The sequence below is a fragment of the Thamnophis sirtalis genome, unplaced genomic scaffold (assembly GCF_051295495.1).
Source record: "Thamnophis sirtalis isolate CommonGarterSnake01/CBP01778 unplaced genomic scaffold, rThaSir2_p1.2 scaffold_8, whole genome shotgun sequence".
NCBI lineage: Eukaryota > Metazoa > Chordata > Lepidosauria > Squamata > Natricidae > Thamnophis > Thamnophis sirtalis.
In genome coordinates this window covers 71588791-71609469 of record NW_028261388.1, presented here as the reverse complement: position 1 = coordinate 71609469, position 20679 = coordinate 71588791, and the positions used below count along the sequence as shown (strand labels likewise).

General features: G+C 39.1%; 1 protein-coding gene across 1 annotated transcript in view; it reads right to left on the bottom strand.

Moving 5' to 3' along the window:
- The window catches only part of CFAP61 (cilia and flagella associated protein 61), a 157339-nt gene that overhangs the window by 60470 nt on the left and 76190 nt on the right, over positions 1–20679 (bottom strand). Inside the window, exons 18-20 of the mRNA XM_087721896.1 lie at positions 16009–16136; positions 4706–4804; positions 2578–2746 (exon numbers count right to left, since the gene is read on the bottom strand). Of these exons, the coding sequence (XP_087578022.1) occupies positions 2578–2746; positions 4706–4804; positions 16009–16136 (396 nt within the window). The remainder of the gene's footprint in view (positions 1–2577; positions 2747–4705; positions 4805–16008; positions 16137–20679) is intronic.

Here is a 20679-nt window from a genome sequence, read left to right as displayed (position 1 = left end):
ATCCGGGTCCTCATTTTACCCACCTCGGAAGGATGGAAGGCTGAGTCAACCCTGAGCCGGTGAGATTTGAACCGCTAAACTGCTGATCTAGCAGTACCCTGCAATGCTGCATTTAACCACTGCGCCACCTCGGCTTTTTCTTCATTTTCTGCCATTTTTTATTTTTTCCTTATTTTGTCTCACTTCCTATTCTCATGAGAGAAAATATGTATAGTTTGTGAATAATCTTGCCTTTGCAGCAACCATTTTTGGTAATTGTACCAAAGCCCTTTAAAAATGCAACTTATTCATAGAAAGTTTGAGGGGTTCTTTATTAAACTGTTGCAAATTGATGTTGTCAAGCCCCTGCTGAAGTATTTTCAAGGAAGCAGTGTCTACCATCTGCTGAGATGAAGCAAAATAAAAACAAAAGAAAACAACTGGCTAAAAATTAACGTTTTCCAACCGTTCTTTGGAACAACTTCTGGTTGAAAAGATTTCAGGTACTGAAAAATTGCAAGGATTGAATAAAAAATAATGCATTCAGTGTTCTTAATTGATAATACTGATGCACTAGAAGCTTTGTCATATTCTTTAGCATTTCTTATTCTCTTTTAATTGACAAGAGATTGTTATGAGAAAAGGTTGTGTTCCTATTTTCCCTGACATGTAAATCTATAGGTTATTCTGACTCAGTGCAGTTTAAGAGGAACTAGTTAGTTGATGAATATCTCAAAACGAAATTGATTTCAAGGTTGCTATTTAATAAGAAGAAAATTCAGCTGCAATATGATAATTCTAGGCCACACACCTCACAGGCCACACAAGAGGCCTTTGGATCTCAGTAACATTCCTTATTTGCTATAGACAACAGTGTCACATTTCCCCAAAAGTAATGGAATATTTTTGTGAGCATCTGTTTCACTAAAATGAAAAGGTAAAAAGGACAGGATACAGTAAAAAAGTGGCTTTAAGAAGCTTGTCCATTGTTGGCAAAAATGTGTAAAAAATAAAGGTGGAGGAGTTAATGCAGGCAATAAAAGGATATTTTTTCTGTTTCACTTATTAAAACATCTCTATTTAAACTAAAGTTTTAGAGGTATAACCAGCTTTTTCAACTACAAGAATTGGATAACTAACTTCCTAGTTGCTTTTTAAAAATATGTTCACATTTGTCATTCTTTTTCTTCTCAGTTCCCTCTCCTATCAGCTTATAAAACTAAGAATGCCTGCTAAATTCTGGTATCTATAGAAGGCAGACAGTGCAGTGTGTGAATTCACAAATGGCTACTCAAAGAACCGCTATCATAGGAAGCAATTTGCTCTTCTTTGTCATCTCACTGCATCACATATATGGATGATAAGAACATCCATTTACAACCCTGGGGCAGTGTTTGGAGGAGAACAGAAGGCAATGTTGCTTGACTAAAAGTAAGTAATCTTGATAACGTGGAAGGCTGGGATCACATTACCATTCTGCAACAAGCTGAGAAAAAGATTCTTCAAGAGAAATAGATACACGAGGCAGGGTTAGGGTTAGAATTATTTTCTACTCTACAAGTCACTTGAGGTATGGTTATTGATATATCAATGTTATTGTAAGAACATCTAAAATGTTCAGTTTCAAATGGTTTTGTAGTCATCCTCAGCACTTCAGCCACACTTCTTGCTCAAACTCCACTATACAATCTCAAAAAGAGTCAGCAGGGATTCTGGCATACAGGTGAGAAGAGAATTGATGTCCAGTTTATTCACTTGAGAACAGTGCCCAACCATTAACAGTTCTAAGGCCCATAAAATAAAATCATCTGGTATTGAAATTTGACAACTTTTATGAATATTTGATAACATAAAAATTAACATAAACATTTATGACATAGTACAAATGTCATAATACATTTTCTGTGGTCAACCCCTGATGTTTGACTGTGCTGTACAAATTAATATGGGCTATTTTCCAAGCAGATACATCTCTGAATATCTCCTTGAATTTTAAAGAACTTTTCCAATGAAAGGAGTACAGTAGAAAATCTGCCTTTGTTGAAGACATTAAGGAATCTGGTAAGGAAATATCTATCTCTGAAACAACGATCCAAATTGTTTAGTAAGAATAAATAGTTAAGTGTAGCAACTTGTTTGTTGAGGAGCCTTGGAATTCCAATCCTGCTAGATTTGTCAAATAAATCAGATCAAAGATGAAGTCTTATGCTTCTTATGCTGCAACAGCATGGACTTGATTAGCACAGCCTCTCATTTGTTAATAGATTATCTAAATCTGGGACTGATTCTGAGATTTTAATAAGATTTCTAATAAACTACAAATTACAACTGCTTATATTGAATTCAGCCATGATGATTTTTACTAAAGACACTGATTTTGACTCTTATAGACTATTTCTGAAATTATTTGTTCAATTAAGCATGGGATCACAACCTTGAAAATAACTAAAAAGAGGATAAAAATAAGATTAAAAATATTTTGGATAGGAATTCCAAACTTATTATTATATATGCAGTATAAATTAATTAATCTGAGTTCAATGAAAATTTTCCCAATTTAACTAGGTATGGGACTGCTGCCTCAATATTTGGACTTACCTGATACTGTTGGCCAGTGCAGAGAATGAGATGATCATATGGCACTTCTTTCTCCTTGGAAACTGTTACATGTTTTGCAGATCTGTTTATAGCAATCATTTTTCCAGCCACAACATTAATCCATGAACCAAGTGACATCAGTGCATAATCATCCTCATTAAAACAATAACTGTGAAGAAACAACAAGTTCATTTTAGTAATTGAATGTAATTATTAATTATATTCTGGTAAATTGATTAAAATCCTATAATCAAGTCTTCTTGCTCCCGTTCAGAAAGTTTATTGAAGTCCATAATAAGGTATTATATTACCCCCACAAGAAAACACATGAATTGGAATGAAACAATAGGAGGTGCTTACATTTGCTGGTAAGAAAATAATGGATTAGCAAGAAATGCAGATTACTGCAGACACAGCTGTTACAAACTTGTAATGCATAAACCAGGGGGTATTCCAGAGATGGGTTTCAGGTGGTCCGGTCCAGTATGCACGTACCGGTGCCAGAAATCCAGCATGTGTTTGTGTACTGGGGCCTCCGGAGGCCTACCCTGGCCTGCCCCCCTGCTAGCTCCCCCCGCAGACCTTCCCTCTTCCCTCCCCCTCCAGAGAGCCCATGTCGAGAGAGAGGAGGCAGGCTGGTTTGAACATGGGCGAGCGGGTGGTTAAGTGGCCTCCTTCACTCTTTCAGGCAGGCAGAGAAAGAAAGGAGGTGCACGATAGCCAAGGGCAAAGGCACTCCCCTTTGCCCTTGATGGCGGGGGTGCTTTATCGCGAGCTTCCTTTCTTTTTCCACCTAGCGCAGGAGGCAGGCAGAGAAAGAAAGGAGACTCACGTTCAAATCGGCTATCACACGCCTCCTTTCTTTCTCCGCCTGCCTGAACTAGTGAAGAAGGCAAGCGGAGAAAGAAAGGAGACTCGTGGGAAAGCACCCCCGCTTTCACACTTGGTGGCGGGGATGCTTTCTCGCTCACCTTTCTTTCTCTGCCTGCCCGAATGAATGGAGGAAGCAGGTGGAGAAAGAAAGGAGACTGGCATTCAAACTGGCTATCATGCGCCTTTCTTTCTTTGCCTGCCCGAACTAGTGAAGGAGGCAGGCGGAGAAAGAAAGGAGGTGCACAAGAAAGCACCCCCGCTTTCACACTTGGTGGCATTGGTGCTTTCTCGCCCACCTCCTTTCTTTCTCCGCCTTCCCGAACGTGTGAAGGAGGTACTCACTGGCCACTAAACCACCCGCTCGCCCGCATTCAAACCAGCCCACTTCCTTTCTCCCGGCATGGGCTCTCTGGAGGGGGAGGGAAGGTCCCTCCCAAGACCTCGCTTGTTCTGGTGGCACTCCAGCGATAGCAGCTGAGTGAGGGAAGGAGAAATTCTGGGAGTTGAAGTCCACAAGTCTTAAAGCTGTCAAGTATGAACACCCCTGGGGTTTTTTCTAAAGGGTTAGGGGTGCATGGGTCTTGTACCTTGACAGCTTTAAGACTTGCATGCTTCAAATGCCAGAATTTCTAAGCTAACATTTTGGTTGCTAAGCAAGCGTTGTTAAGTGAGTTTCACCATATTTTACAAGTTGGCCACTCCCACCCGGTCACATGACTGCCAAGCCACTCCTACTTGGTCACATGACTTCTGAGCCACTCCCACAAAACAGGCCACACCCACAGAATAGGTTCTAAAAAAATTTGAAACCCACCACTGGGGTATTCAACATTGGCAACTATTAAGACTTATGGACTTCAATTCCCAGAATACCCCAGCCAGCCATGTGGCCTGGTTTTAAGGTTGCCAAGGGTGGACATCCATAGCATAAACAAATGCTAGCTTAAAGTTCACCCAGTTTTTTTCTCTATTTCAAGAATAGCTTCCTCTTATTCCATCTCTATTCTGTCATTTCCCTTTTTTGCTACTTTTACTAAAAAGAGGAGGGAAAAATTACTGAAGGGATTGCTATAGTTTTCAAAGGCAAAACAAGGGTAGTGATTTAGCAAAGGACAATAGCTGAAATCCATGACAAGGGGAGTACAAATGTTAGAAACTAAATTTGATTAACGCCTCATTTACAATATAAATATACTTTATAGCATTATAAAATAATGTTTATGTTTGTCTTTTTGGCAGTACTGAAAAAACGCACCTGTTAATTAAAAATCGCTTATGCAGATTATTTGATACATCTTTTCCTGGAAGGCCATGAGCTGAAACCAATGTAAGGTTGTTGAATTTCAAGTGTGGGCTACAAAAAAACAGAACACCAGAATGTTATATAAATTTACTTCATTTATTTTTAATTCATATTATTCATAAACAATTGAAAAAACAATTGCTGTTTCTTGTTGCTTAGAAATCAAAGACCTTATGCAAATAGTCATCAGTATTTACATCAACTTTCACAAACTATTTTGATGCCAGTAATAGTAGTAACAGTAGTGATAACTGCTCCTACACATAGTCCTTGACTTACAACTGTTTGCTTAATGATGACCTCTGGGGGGAAAAAAACATTATAACTTAAATTTCAATTTATAACCGTTGCCCCATCCCCATAATCATGTGATCACAATTCAGGCACTTGGCAACTGGCTGGCATTTATGACTGGCTGCAGTTCCTATGATCATGTGATTATGACTTGCAACTTTTTTGTCAGTTTCCCCCAAAAGCATCATTGGTTAATCAGGGTTTGTATTTACAATCAGATGACTTAATTTATGACTCAATTTATAACCATCATGACTCAAATTATGACCATTGTCAAATGATTGTAAAAGCAAGCATGGTCATGTGATGACTTAACTTGTGACTGCAAAGACTTACAATGGAAATTCCAGTCCCAACTGAGGTCATAAATTGAGTACCACCTGTATTATCATTGTCTTTATAATAATCACCCTAAGTCCTAGTCCAGTGATGGATAACCTTTTTGTCGTTGTGTGCCGAAAGTACGTGCGTACATGCCCATACCCACAATGCAATGCATGCGTGACACCCCCTCTCATGCCCCACTCCCCTGCCCATGCCTCCACGACATCCCCATGCTCCCCCACCCTTAGTGCATGCGCACGTGATCCCCCCTGCCTCCAATTTTGGGCCTAGCAGGCCGCCCTGACGCCTCCTGGGACCAAAAATGGGGTGCGGGACCGTCACGTATTCGTGACCTCCATGCATGCACGTGCGACCCCCATGCATGTACACGTGACGACAACGCATACCGGTGTGACCCCCACACTTGCACTTGTCTCCTGCATGTGCCCCGCCCTCCCGCGCATTTATTTGTTACCGAACCTCCTACCTAGAAGGGAGCTATAGTTACAAAAATTTCACGGGTAAATATAATGAAAGGCACAGTTTGCATGGGTGAAGATTCTCTATTTTTCACTGAGAATAGTTTGTCTAGAAAATAAAGCATTGTTATAATTTTATGTGGACGCTAACTGAAGAATATAAAAACAGAACAATAAATCCTGAAGAGATTTAGGATTAGCCTCCTTTCTGGATAAACCATTCTATTTACAAAAGCTATTAAAGTTCTATTTATTTTGGGTGGAACAATATTAGTTATCTCATAGGACACAGTTTGGAAATTATTGCATTTATAATCAGAAAACTTTGCAATTAATTCATTTTTTTTGACAATTCAGAGTTAACTGCAGAGTGCTTCATCCACTTCAGCCTTAGATTCTTTAATACTAAAACAAGCAGCGTATTTTTGATCATTGCAAAATGGATACATGCTGAAGAAAAGGTAGTGCATACCAGAAACAGAACTGCTTCTGTGGGGTACATATAAAAATCCTGAATAGTCTGTTCTATACAGCACAGGGCAGCCATCAGGGTTTTTTTTTTTTTTTGAAGCTTCAAGTTAAGAGCTCAACCCAACCAAGCATTAAACAAGTGCACCTGCTTTATCGAAGGAAATAATTCCAGCAGGGATTCATGTTGCTGTGGATACAAAAGGGGAAGAACAGCTCAAAGATACTTGTAAAGCAGGAGGGATTAGAGTATCTAGGGAAATAAGTAAAAGGTATTGGGTTTCATTGCCTGGCTTTAAAGTGCAGCTACAAAAGGAGGCCTAAGCAGCCTTGGCTTTAAAACAAAAAAGGGTCATGTTGCCAATTTATTAGTGATGTGATAAGGAAAGCAGAAATTACTGAAAATATTACTACTTAGATCATTTTCACTTTTTGCAAAGGTATATATATATGTATGTATGTATGTATGTATGTATGTATGTATATGTGTGTGTGTATATATATATATATATATATATATATATATATATATATATATATATATATATATATATATGTTTGTGTGTGTGTGTGGGGTGTGTGTGTGTGTGTGTGTTTTAATTTATGCTGATAAATAAATAAAGGGAGACTAGTATAGATCTATTTCAAGCTATTTAGCTCTCATCAGCTAGCCACACCCTTACTGGGATTTGAACCTGGGCTATATTACATACTAGGCAGACATCTTAGCCATTAGGCCACAGGCTCTTATCCGTTATCAGCGAAGCCAGGGTGAAAGGTATCTATTAGATTTTTACAACCCCCGGTTGTAAGGGTATGGCTAGCTGATGAGAGCTAAATAGCTTGAAATAGATCTATACTATAGATCTATACTAGTCTCCCTTTATTTATTTATCAGCATAAATTAAAAAAAACACAAATATAACAAAGGCAACAGTAAAAATATTGGGTTTCTGTCGTGATGGACTCTTGTGACGAGCCGATTGACAGATGATGGAAGCCGTTGGCTTACCGGGGGTTGTAAAAATCATATATATATATATATATATATATATATATATATATATATATATATATATATATATATATATATATATGTGTGTGTGTGTGTGTGTGTGTGTGTGTGTGTGTGTGTGTGTGTGTGTGTGTGTGTGTGTGTGTGTGTGTATGTATGATGTATGTATGTATGTATGTATGTATGTATGTGTATATATATATATATATATATATATATATATATATATATATATATATATATATATATATATATATATATATATATATATATTCAATAGAATTTCACAAACATTCATGGATGAGAAATAAGCTTTCTGAAACAAAAGGCACACCTCCCTAAAAGGAAGCTAAAGAACCAGATACAAACATTACATTACTTGTACCACTTTCAAGAGACTCATTAAAAATACACAATGAAATAATTCAAAACCATTTCCTGATGACAAATGCAATAGAACAGAATCTTCACTATTTCTATGGAGTCATTAATGGGTCAATCCTACATGAAATACATGAAGCAGATCAGTAGCTGAATGCGCAACTGTTTGGGGACAGGTTTTTATTTTTCCTCCAAAGCCAAAACTACCTCAGTTAAAATATTGTAAATTCAAATGCATCCTGGAGATCTAAGCTTATAGGGAAAATAGATAAGAATTGTTCTAACCAGGTTACCATTAAACATCAAAATCATTAGACTAGATATACAGTACCTATAGTACACTATTCTCTATTAAATGATGGCTGCGAATATTTTGAGCACTATCTTTCATTATGTCTTGCATTTATCACAGACACCATCTATTTTAATTGATTTCACAGCCAGGCAAGATAGAACATGTCCTATTTGTCTCTGTCTGAACGTTCAGTAATACTAAGTGCATGGCCAGCCACTGCATTGTTTTGTTTCGTATTATTTTGCCCTCAATATAGAAAAAAACAGTCTGAAAAGGGCACATATTTCAGGCAACTCGTGTGGCAAAAGGCAGATAGCATAAAACAATGACAATTACTACAACACTCATTACATGTTAGCCCTGTGATCAGCAAGTAAGCACTAACTATTTAATTAGTCAACTAATTAGTGACAGGCAACATGGAAGGCTCCTGACATTCTCAGACAAATGTAAAGATAAAAAGGCTAATTAAACAGCAAGCATTATGCTAGCTACTGCCAAACAAGGCAGCTGTGCGGGATACTATGTAATACTGGGCTACCAGATAACGGGAGTTGTATCTGTTCTTAGAGCTTAGAAACATGCAATTGCTAAGCCATTATGATTGCTAAACAAATCCAAAGAAAGAAAAAAAGGATAAACTTAATAAGTGCTATATTCATTCTATCAACAATCTCAGTCCTATTTAGCTGAACAGGATTTACTCTCAGGTCAACGTGCCTATGAGAGTTTGCAGTCTAAATGTGTCTCTATTATTCTCAATGGACAGCATTATAATGATACCTGAAATCCAGATCAACACATCTAAAAGAAATCTGATAAGAAAAGCAAAGTTAAAAGTTGCTCTTTCCATTGCACAACATACTACAGAAATGTAGGATGCTGTAGGACAGGGATGTCAAATTCAATTTCATTGAGGGCTGCATCGTGGTTGTGTTTGACCTCAGGGGGCCAGGGCTGGCGTGGTCCAGGGATGGGTTCTGGCTTCTGTTACTGACGGTTTGCTCAAGGCTGCGCTTTGCACGCTTGCTGCACACTATGTGCACATGCATAGTAGTAAAAAAACAAGATGGTGGCGCCTATAGAATTGGTTTGGGGACATGACCGGCCGAGTTACTACCTACTAGGCCGAACTAGTCCAAACCGGTAGGAACCCACCTCTGGTGCGGCCAGGGTGGGCATGGCCAGCTCAACATCACTAGTGTCGGAGGCACCTGTGGTGGCCCGAGTGCTCTGCCAGTGAAAACGGGCTCCTGAGCTCTGTTTTCACCTGCAACAGTCTCCTGCAACCCTCTGCCAGCGAAAACAGAGCTCCATTTTTGCTGGCAGAAGCACCGTGGGCTGGTCCTTCACTGTTTCCAGGGCGGCTCCATGGGCCAGATCTAAGCACCGCGTGGGCTGGAACTGGGCCCGAGCTTTGAATTTGACACCCCTGTTATAGGACCTATAGCAGTGATGGCGAACCTATGGCATGCATGCCACAGGTGGCACACAGAGCCATTTGTCAGGGCACACAAGGCGCTGCCCTGTCAGCTGGCCAGCGTGCATGTGTGTGCTGTCCAGCTGAGTTCACCCTTTTTAAAAGCCATTTTCCATCCTCCCCAGGCTCCAGAGGCTTTATAGGCGAAAAGAGCCTCCCTCGCCCTCCCAGGGGCCCTCTGGAGGCTTCATGAGCTTCCTCGAAGCCTCCAGAGTGCAAAAAAACCAGCCCTATGGGCAAACTGAAAGTTCGGGAATGGACTTTTGCTTGGAGGGTCATTTTGACTGCTCCGGAGGCTTCAGGGAAGCCTCCTGAAGGTTCCTGAAGACTTCGGAACGCTCAAAACGACCCTCCGAGCAAACCGGAAGTGACTTCCAGTTTACTCGGAGGGTCATTTTGACTGCTCAGAAGGCTTCAGGGAAGCCTCCTGAAGCTTCCAGAGGGCTTCCAGGGGGGCAGGGGGGGCAGGGGAGGCTGTTTTCGCCCTCCCCAGGCTCCTATAAAGCCTCTGGAGCCTGGGGAGGGCGAAAAAAGCATGGAAAAAATGGGGGGAGTGCCTGTAGTGCGCGCATGCGCATTGGGGGTTGCACATTGCATTATGGGTTTGGCACGCTTGCACATGACCCCCCCCTGCGCTCCCCCCACTTATGGCACGCGAGCCAAAAAAGGTTCGCCATCACTGATCTATAGGAACACTGTCAAACACTTTTTCAAATACTTATATATAAGAATATGCAGTTTTGTTTTTATTTTTGTCTTCTTCATTATCAATATGAATGATAATGAATCAATGCTATCCTAAACATAAAAACGCAACATTTGGGCAATGTATTGGACTAGTGTGTAGGGAAACTAGACAGTCTCCTAATAACAGGTGGTGAAGGGATGATACTAAAATAGGACAAAGAGATACTTGCTACAAGGTGTAGTGCAAATTCTTCTCGTTACATTATAGCTGTGCTTTCTGCATTGTCTTTACTAAAGGGGTAAAACTGATCCATTTAACAATGGGGTATAGCATTTCCCTATTCCTTCTTGCCAAAACTCTGTGTTCTGCAATATTTCCACATTGTTAATATGAACTGAATAAATAAAAACAATATGATCATTTGATTGTATCTTAATATATAATCCTGAACATAAAAGGAAAATACAATTATTTAAAATGATTTTAAAAAATGTTTTAAAAAATGAAACATAAACTATATAATTATAGGAAAATATCCCTAAGTGCCAGTTTAGATATTATACATTTATGGATGATAGGTGAAGCTTAGCTTTTTATTTTGTGATATTTTCAAAATATTTTTTCCATATTTTATTCAGAATGGAACCCTAACCCTAACCCTAACCCTAACCCTTTCAATATTGTTTTTTTTTTAGTAGTTTTCTTATGACCTTTAAGCAAACTACACACAAATAACACAAAATACATAGACACAGGCACACCCACACCCAGAAAGCTATCTTTTGTAGTAAATAGTGTTTTACCTTTTCCAAAAGATAAACAAGTCAACAAATTAATAATAATAGGGGTGGCAAAACATTTCAAACTCCAAATATTTTAAACTCGAGAAGTTTCATCTCAAACTTGAAACAATTTTAAGTTCAAAATAGGTCATTTTTACCCTTCTAGAATAGTTCTGACACCATTTTGACTATTCCGGAGGTCTTTCAAGCTTTAAATAATTATGTAACATAAACAAAGCAGGTGTACAAAATAGAAACATATTTTTCACATATAAAACAGATTTTTTTGGTAATAAAAGCAGCACTTGATAAATGAGCCAAGTTCTCCCCCGTGTTATTTTCATACACTAATAATTTGATATTTGAAGCAGGCTGGGCTGGAAAGAAAAATGTCTAATGATAAACATGAGTGGGAAAGATATAAATATGTCCTTAATTTCTCATTGTTATACTTTGTAATTTATTATAAATGATCCACTGCATTAGAGCAAATTATTTCGGCATGAATGTAACAGGCCTCTTTGTCCTTCTGCAGGGGCTTTTAGAGGAATTCACCCAATCTGACCTGACCTAATGTATACTGCCCAGATTTAATGATATCTGAACATAGTTATACTCTGAATCACATCTCCAAATTATTTGTTCAAAGAAAATATATGTACTGAATTGTACAAATATCATATGATGTCAATCTTTAGCTGCATTTTACTCTAGGCTATTTAGCATGATATAGATGTGATGTGAAAGTCTCCATCTAAGTGCTGTAATTAAGGTTAATGTATTTCTTTAACAAGGTTGTTGTCTAGTAAGTCAGAATAGAATTGCATCTGTCATTTGCAATCCACATGCTTCACTGTTATCTGCAGAAGTGGATTCTTAATAACTAGCTCTAGATCTTCCCTCTTAATTCTTGCCATCTTAATGGAAAACACTGCGTAAGAGAGATGAGAACTCTGTTTGCCTGTCTGAAAACTGAATGTAATGAGACGAAATTTGGTAAGGTACGAGAAGCTGCCAAAAGAAACATCAAAGTAAAATGAGAACCAAGTCTGGTTTGGACCTGCAGAGTAAAAGATTCTAGAAAAAAAATCCCTAATGTCTCCTTATGAGAGAAGCAGTTGGTGCATTGACTTGGAATGCTGCTGGTTAGTCCATACTAAATCCCCCACTCTCCTCCCTTCTGCTCATGTAATCCAGAGCAGAACATATAGCATATGGCTTGTCCCATTTCCCTGTACACAGAACACACATACAGTTGCAACAGAGGAAAGCAGAAATACACAACACACATAGACTAATATATTACTTCAATAAATGGGTGTCCAATCCAAAGGTATATTGTAAATAAATTATTAAAGGAGCTTCACATTATTATTTCCTTCAGACTGGTTATTCGTCTATCCATCAACAGGATAGCTTTCTGAAAACAACAGAATGGAACTAAATCTGGACAGAAGAAGAAGATCAAGTATGAAAATGGTTGGATTCAACCAAAAGCTGCGGAGAAAAGAAATCTAGAAATAACACCCAATGTATTCTTATAGAAGAGGAAATTCGGAAACAGCTTAGAACACTGTTGATTTCTCCATTCTAAGCCTCACTCTGATCATAGCATGCATGCATGTGCACACACACTCACAGAAAGAAGGGTAGGGACAGCAGAAACATAGACATGCATACACTGTGTCATTTTGTTAACATAAGTTAACAAAAATACCTTCTAAAGTTATACCTGGTAAAGAATTCCAGATGTCAGAAGAATTCCATGCTTCCCCTATTCTATTCATTATAGATAAACGAAAAGGAACTTTATGGGTATCTGAGATATGGTTTCTGGGTTCAAAGAAAGGAACTGCAATTTCTTGTATCTTTCTGCAGTTTAAATGAATAACAGAAATAAAGACCCAATTTGTTTGGTCCATAGTATTATCAACACATAGATGTGAAAGTTGGAGAGTGAAGGCATTTTTGAATTACAGTATGATATCATTTGGGTGCTGTTGGGGTCTTGATGGAGCAAAACTGTCTCCAACTCAATCCTAGCAACACTGTGGGTATTTGGATCCTCCAGAGGCAAGGTTTTTCCATCTTTGGTTCTGGGTGGACATGGTGTGCAATCTGAGGGTCCTCCTAGAATCATGGCTCCTGCTCAAACAGCAGGTGGCATCTATGGCTAGGAAGGTTCCACCACAAAACCACGCTCGACTAAACCGCGCCCGACTAAACCGCGTCGCTGACGTCATCAACAGGGCGACAACAGCGCGGAGACAGAAGCACGCTGTAAACCCTAAACCTAAAATTAACACCTAAACCTAAACCTAACCCCACTAAACCTAATCCTAAACCTAACCCTAAACCTAACCCTTAACCTAACCCTAAACCTAACCCTAAACCTAACCCTTAACCTAACCCTAAACCTAATCCTAACCCTTAACCTAACCCTTAACCTAACCCTAAACCTAACGCTAACCCTTAACCTAACCCTAACCCTAACCCTAACCCTAACCCTAAACCTAACTCTTACCTTAAGTGGAATCGGCTTGCTTTCAAAGCGCTATTTAAAGTGCCCTTCTTTCTCCGCCCTGGCTGTTGTCGCCCTGTTGATGACGTCAGCGATGCGGTTTAATCGGGCACGGTTTAGTCGAGCGCGGTTTTGACGGGTCACGGGCTAGGAAAGCCCTTACATACGGTACTGAAGCTGATGCTCCAGATGCAACCATTCCTGGACCAGGAGACCCTACTCATTGTCGGCTGCTTCTAAATAACATTCAGAAGCTTCAATTAGTGCAGAATGTGGCTGCATGGATAATAGATAGTGCTGGATACAGGGCACATATAGCACCACTACTACCTGAGCTGCATTGGCTACCAGCGTGTTTTACACTGCTACCCTTTAAGGTGCAGGTTGTCACTTTTACAGCCCTACATGCCTTGGGGCTGGGCTACCAAACTGAATGTCATCATTTCATGTTTGGCACCTTAGCTATTACAATTTACCTAACCTGTCTATACTGCTGTGATCTAAGTCTCTGTGCTTGTTAACGTACACATGGTACTGCTTTGAACTTAAAATTGTTTCGGTTTTTTTCTGTCTGATTTGGTCCATACCAGACTAGGTATGGTACAGATTCCATCAGCCAAAATGTCAGCTGGCAGCGACATTTTCTGCTGTAATGCCTACCCTGTGGAATACTGTATTTTCTCTTCAGAGATTAAAATGACCCCAAACTGTTGGCCTTTCATAAGGCTTAAAAAACTTGACTGTATATTGGAACTGGGGCTCCAAATGTATTAAAGTCCTTGTGTCTTGGGAGCACTGTTAATTAGTTAATTATTTTGGTGGCTGTATATTTAGCTTTGGATTATTTTTATTTTTTTAAAAAACGTTTTATTGTTTTAGAACTGCAACTATTCAGAGTCACTTGTTTGAGATGGGTGGCTATAGAAAATAAATAAATAAACAGATACACAAATAAATAAATACTGGTAAAAGGTACTGAGCATTATGAACTGCTGGAAGAACAAATAATTAAATGGTGGACCAAATCAGGCTGAAGCTTTCCCTTATCAACTCAATTGACAAGGCTAACAGTTTAATATTATGGACATGCAAAGAGAAAGAACAGTAGATAAAGATACCATGCTTGGCAAGATTGAAGGAAACGGTAAAAAAAATCAGCATTGTAATTGATCAAAGCAATAACTACAACCACAGACTCAACTCTAGCAGGGATTAGCCACTTGATTGAAGAGCAAATACAATCCACAACAACTATCTATAAGGTTTCTGTAAGTCAATATCAACTTGATGGCAACTAACAATAACAACAAAAAGTCTGGACCTCCAAATATTAGCTTGGAATTCCCACTATGTCTTAAAACATTGGCCATCCTGGCTAAACCTAAAACTAGAGATAGTTGCTGTGTCCATGTCTTCTTCTAACAGTTTCGTTCTAAGAGATCTTTCTTTTGGAATTACATCATCAACACTGTGAAAGCTAGTAATAATCACCACTACAGGCACAGCTATAATGTATGGTTCCACCACAAATGCGCGCACAACAAAAGCGCGCCTGACTAAACCGCGGTGTCTAAAGCGTGGTGACAAAACCGCGCGATGAATGAGCGACTAATTAGCCCTAAAGCGCGCCGACAAAAACGCGCCAACAAAAGCACGCCGACAAAAGCGCGCTGACAGAAGCGCGCTGTAACGTAACCCTCAACCTAACCCTCAACCTAACCCTCAACCTAACCCTCAACCTAACCCTCAACCTAACCCTCAACCTAACCCTCAACCTAACCCTAAACCTAACTGTAAATCTTACCTTAAATGAAATCGCGCTGTTGTCGGCGCGCTGTTGTTGGCGCGCTGTTGTCGGCGCGCTTTTGAAATCGCGGTTTTAGCGCCGCAGTGTTGTCGGCGCGCTTATGACGTTCGCGCTTTTGACGGGTCACGTAATGTATGCCAGTGGTGGTATTCAGACAGTTCTCTCCGGTTTGAGCGAACCGGTAGCGACAGCTGCGGAAAGCTCTGCCCACCTGCCCCGACGTAATGTGCGAGCACTGTGTATGCACAGAAGGTGGTGCACATGCACAGACGCGGTACGCTCACATTTGCGAACCGGTAGGGAAGGTAAGTGAATCCTACTGTTGATGTATGCCATACACAAATGAAAGTCAACTTGATTGCCTTTAACACTGAGTGAACGGAAGCAGTACCATGTGTACGTTAACAAGCACAGAGAGTTTAGATCACAGCAGCATAGACTGGTTAGGTAAATTGTAATAGCTAAGGTGCCAAACATGAAATGATGACATTCAGTTTGACTCTATCCTTAACTGAAAACTCCCTGGGTGACTTTTGAAAAGTCGTTTATTCAAAGCCAACCTAATCAAGAGTTATTATTTTAGAGACAAAACAAGGTGAGACTTACAAGTATATAACACCGAGCTTTCATTAAAAAGATGAGACATAAATGCAATAATTGAACAAATATAGTGAAAAATTGTCCAGTGTGAAATTAAATGACAACAAATCTAAAAACTTACCAAAAAATCAATGTCTCCAGGAAAGAGATTCCTACATTTGATGCTCCAACAACTACTATTCTACAATTGACAGATATCTTAGGCTCCAAGGACAACTTCCGATTGAAATGATACAGTGCATACTTTAACTACATGAGGAATAAAAAACAAAAACAAAACTCCTTAATATATTTCGATTACAAATGTGTTATAAACATGGACACAGCAATATGTGAAACTTTCAAATTGTAGAACGTATCTGGAGAATTTCAATTTTCCAACATCTAGAGAAATCAATATTCAGAGCTATTGGTATCCTTCCACTTTTTTCCCAAAGAATTCCAATTTGCCATGAAATATGTTGAAATTGTCAAAATTACTTTAAATACTTGAGAAAAAGGTCCAGGAAGGATGGGAAAATTCATGGAACAAGATACTGAAGGTACAAACATATTTCCTGCAAGACAAAAATGGGAGAAATCCATACAGCTCAAAGTAGATATATGCAGAGGTGTTTAAAATGCTGAACAGAAAAAAGTGGTATGTATAGAAAGTGGGAGAAGAGAATTGTTATTAAATAAGAATACCAGGTAGTTTCCAGAAACAGAAAAGCACAGAATGAAGCTTGTGAGAAATCTCCAAAATGGAAATGTGGCTCTTGTTACATTATACCACTGGGAGAAAGAAGAAATTCCAGTTTAGGATTAGGTGAGTTATTTGAGGCAAAATCTGCAGTAGCTATGTGAACAAAGTTTTCATTATTTATATAAAATACCATAGGGCGAATGTGGCAATACCGGATTCAGGAAGCAACAATTGTAATAAGTTTGAAGCACCGCAAATCTAAACATTTTCTTACTGCAAACACCCAGTCAAAATTGAAATTAGCAACAAAGCTGATTCTAAAATCTTGCCAGGACTCCTTTCTTTCCTTGCTCATGTAATCTTACATATACTTTTTATTAAAATAATATAAGCAACCAATTCATGTATCAATGCTAATATCCACCAATTTGTTAGTCTATACAGAATTCCACTTCGTGCAGTTCAGGTCTGTCACTTTTGTACAAGAAAAAATATAGTGGAATTATATAAAAATTTTATCAGCACTGCAATCCATACAAATCATCTTCTTCATCCCACCCACTATTTATATTGGGTACAGATGAAACTATGGGATAAATTAAACAAAGAATATTTCATAAAAGTTCCAACAAAAGAGAATATTTGAATAGCTCAGGGTTGAAATGAGAGGTCCTTGGTGCTCTCAAGGACCCCCTGCAAAGCAGGGATCAGGGACTAACATTCCCCTCAATGCTGAGTGGAACCAGATCCAAAGAAAGAAGGAGAATCACAACAGAACTTCCAACACCCTAAGCTAGTTCAGAAAGATTCCATGATCAATGGGTATCGAAGGCTGCCAAGATGCCAAAGGGGGCCAAGATGGATATATTACCCCCATCCTGGGATGCCACATCACCAAGTGCAACCAAACTTGTCTCAATACAATATAAGCAACTGTGATCAAAGATGTCTCAAACCAGTATTCTAGTTTGAAATTAGACAAGAAGGGGTCCAGAAGATCAATTTACTCTAGGATCTTTTGAGCAATAGGCTAAACACTTTCTCAACAATCTTCCACAGAAAGGAGGCTTAGAAACTGAACAGAAATAGTCCAAATCTATAGGATCCAGATATGGTATCTTGTGAATGAGATGGACTATTCTTCTTCCAGAATCGACAAGATAGCATTCACCATCATAGATTTTCCCACTCAGTCCATTTCCTCAGAAGTAACAGGATTAACCCCTTGTAGATCAGGGTTGTCAAGCTCAAAGCCCAGGAGCCAGATCCGGCCTGCGAGGTGATTAGATCTGGCCCATAAGGCTGCGCTGGAAACAGAAAAGGACAGGCCCACGGTGCCTCTGTCAGCGAAAACAGCTCATGAAGGTCACATGTGGCACCCCCGAGCATTGTTTTCATTGGCAGAGAGTTGTAGGAGGCAGTCACAGCCAAAAACGGTGCTTGGGAGCCCATTTTCACTGCAGAGAGCTTGGGCCACCACAGGCACCCCCAACACGAGTGACGTCAAGCTGGCCACACACACCCTGGTCACGCCTCCCTGGCTGCCCTCTGAGGTCAAACACAACCCTGATGGGCCCTCAATGACATTGAGTTTGACATCCCTGTTCTAGATATAGCAAGGTCATGCCTCAACTCTATTGAACTTGCTCAATTGGAATCCATCGTAGAACAAACCCAAGCAATGTTGCCCACTGTCAAAACAGAGTTCTCAATAACCTTGTAGGTATTCCTGTCCCTCCTGACCAAGAAGGGACTGGTTTACATTGAACAGAGCCATCGTTTGACACTTAAAGAACAACAACAACAAAAAAAGGAGAAAAGTGTTTCCCTATCATATCACAAGAGAGGCCATAATGAATGCTCTTACTTATATTAAGTCGAATTTACTTCTACCCTTTCCCCAGTGATACTCTGGATATCTCTTTTGCCATTTCATCATTTGTAAGGGCTCCATCAGAGTTTGCAAACAGAAGAGTTCCACATAGGTGCAGTCCAATCTAAAGGCATTTTTGCCCCCTTGTTCTAAATGATGACTAAGGCCTCATATGGACTGTGCATCAGAACCCCAGGGAAAACCTTGTGTTCCCTCTGAAACCCATTGAGCCTATTAAGTGCCTGGGGAGAATCAATCAAATATGGCAAGCCTGGAGGTAAGGGCATGTTGCAGTAAATTCTAAATTCAACAGGGAATCATCTTTTCATGACAGATGGTAATATACCCCAGACCATATTGCTACCACAGTGAGACAAAAGTAATGTATAATATGTGACAATCCCCATTGTGGGATGGGTCTGCCTGCTGCAATGCTGGCCATGAACATGAAGGCTTTCTCTGCACCCAGACCCAAGGAAAGCAGATTGAAATCCTCTAGGACCATAAATCTGGAAACACCAGTAGACAGAGCATAAAGTTATTTTAGACAAGGCAAGTGCATGGTTGCAAACTCCTCTTTGGAAAGGTCTATTAAGGCCATCCACTTCATATTCTCATCATGCTCACTACCTGGAGATAACAAAGGTAGGCAAAGTAGACGAGCTGCAGTTACATTATGAGAACCAGATTTATATTCATCTTTGCATACAATATATTAGTCCATCAACTGATAACCTTAATTGCTGATCTTCCATATTCCAGATGGCAGTCAGTCTGTTACGAACACTATGATTCCATAGAAATGCTTTTTTTTTTTTGTATTACACACATGGGCAAATGCTTTTTTCAACAGAAGAACAGACTTTTTCTGTCTCTTGTAATTTTCCAGATGGGAATACAACAGCATTTTAAATTTTATCTGTATTAACATGCTTAAATATTGTTTTAAATATGTAAACAGAAGTGCCTATATTTCCAATATTAGATAAAGCTTTGTCAAATAGAGACGCTGCGAGACCTACTATGACTTCACAGGCTCAAAATCACATTTGGAAATCTTTAGGTGATAAGACTTCTATAAATGCTTTTATGAGTAATGAGTAATTAATGCAGTGAGATATCAAATAATAATATTTGATAAGCCTTTGAATAAATAAAGGATGTATTTCATGAAATTCACTAAACTTATTTTACGCGAGGGAGGAGATGGATATCCATTACTACTAGCACTGTGTTAGAGATGAAATGATGTTTGTGCATTATCTCCCCAATATGAGTTATTATTTTCTCTGCCAATTGATTCTGTTTCAGTCCTTCTGTCATTTGTTCAAAAATAGCAGCAATACACAAAACTCTTCTATACAGTTTTTGCTGATAAAATTTATAATACAATGTCCCAATTTTAACTTTCAGCACTCACACAATTCTTAACACTAATCCTTAATATAGACCATGCCATCTCTTCCAACTGGCAAATCTTAAAAGAAACCTCTGAGATTCCTTAGCCCAGAAAATTCTTCATCTTGTAGCCAACAAATAAATGCCGAACTTTTTAATTCAAGAAGAGAATTACAGATTTACTCAGCTTTTGGTACACCAATAGTAATTCTCACTACTTTACTACACTGTATACAATTAAAAGTATTTATTTGTTTATTTATTTATGCAGGAACCCGTTAAACCAGTTAAAATCAAAACAATGCACTTCCTCTCAAACTCTTGCCAGAACTCCTACATATGTCTCAGCTTTCTACAGCAGTGTTTCTCAACCTGTGCTGGCTGGGGGATTCTGGGAGTTGAAGTCCACAGGACTTAAAGTCGCCAAGGTTGAGAAACACTGTTCTACAGTACCAGTTTGCCCACAAAGCATACTAATCCTACAATCAGTCTATCAGTCAATACTCCAGCCAGACCTTACCTATATAGCACTAACAACAGCAAATGACATTGCCCGTTGCAAAACATATAGAATTAGTTTTATAATTCATGGAACAGTATATTCTTTAGTACTGTGCAGTCTCTTTCTTTTACAGGATTTGAAAGTCAAGACATTTGATATTTAGGGAGATTAGAGTCAAGTTTGACTACTGCCTTTTTATTTAATAGCATAAATGGTAAATGATTCTTTGGCTAACTATGAGAGCCCTAAAGTTGTGTCCGGATCTCTTATATGATTTATCATCAAGATTAAAGTACTAAGAGAGGTTTGAAGTTTTGAAATTGGGTCTCACTAG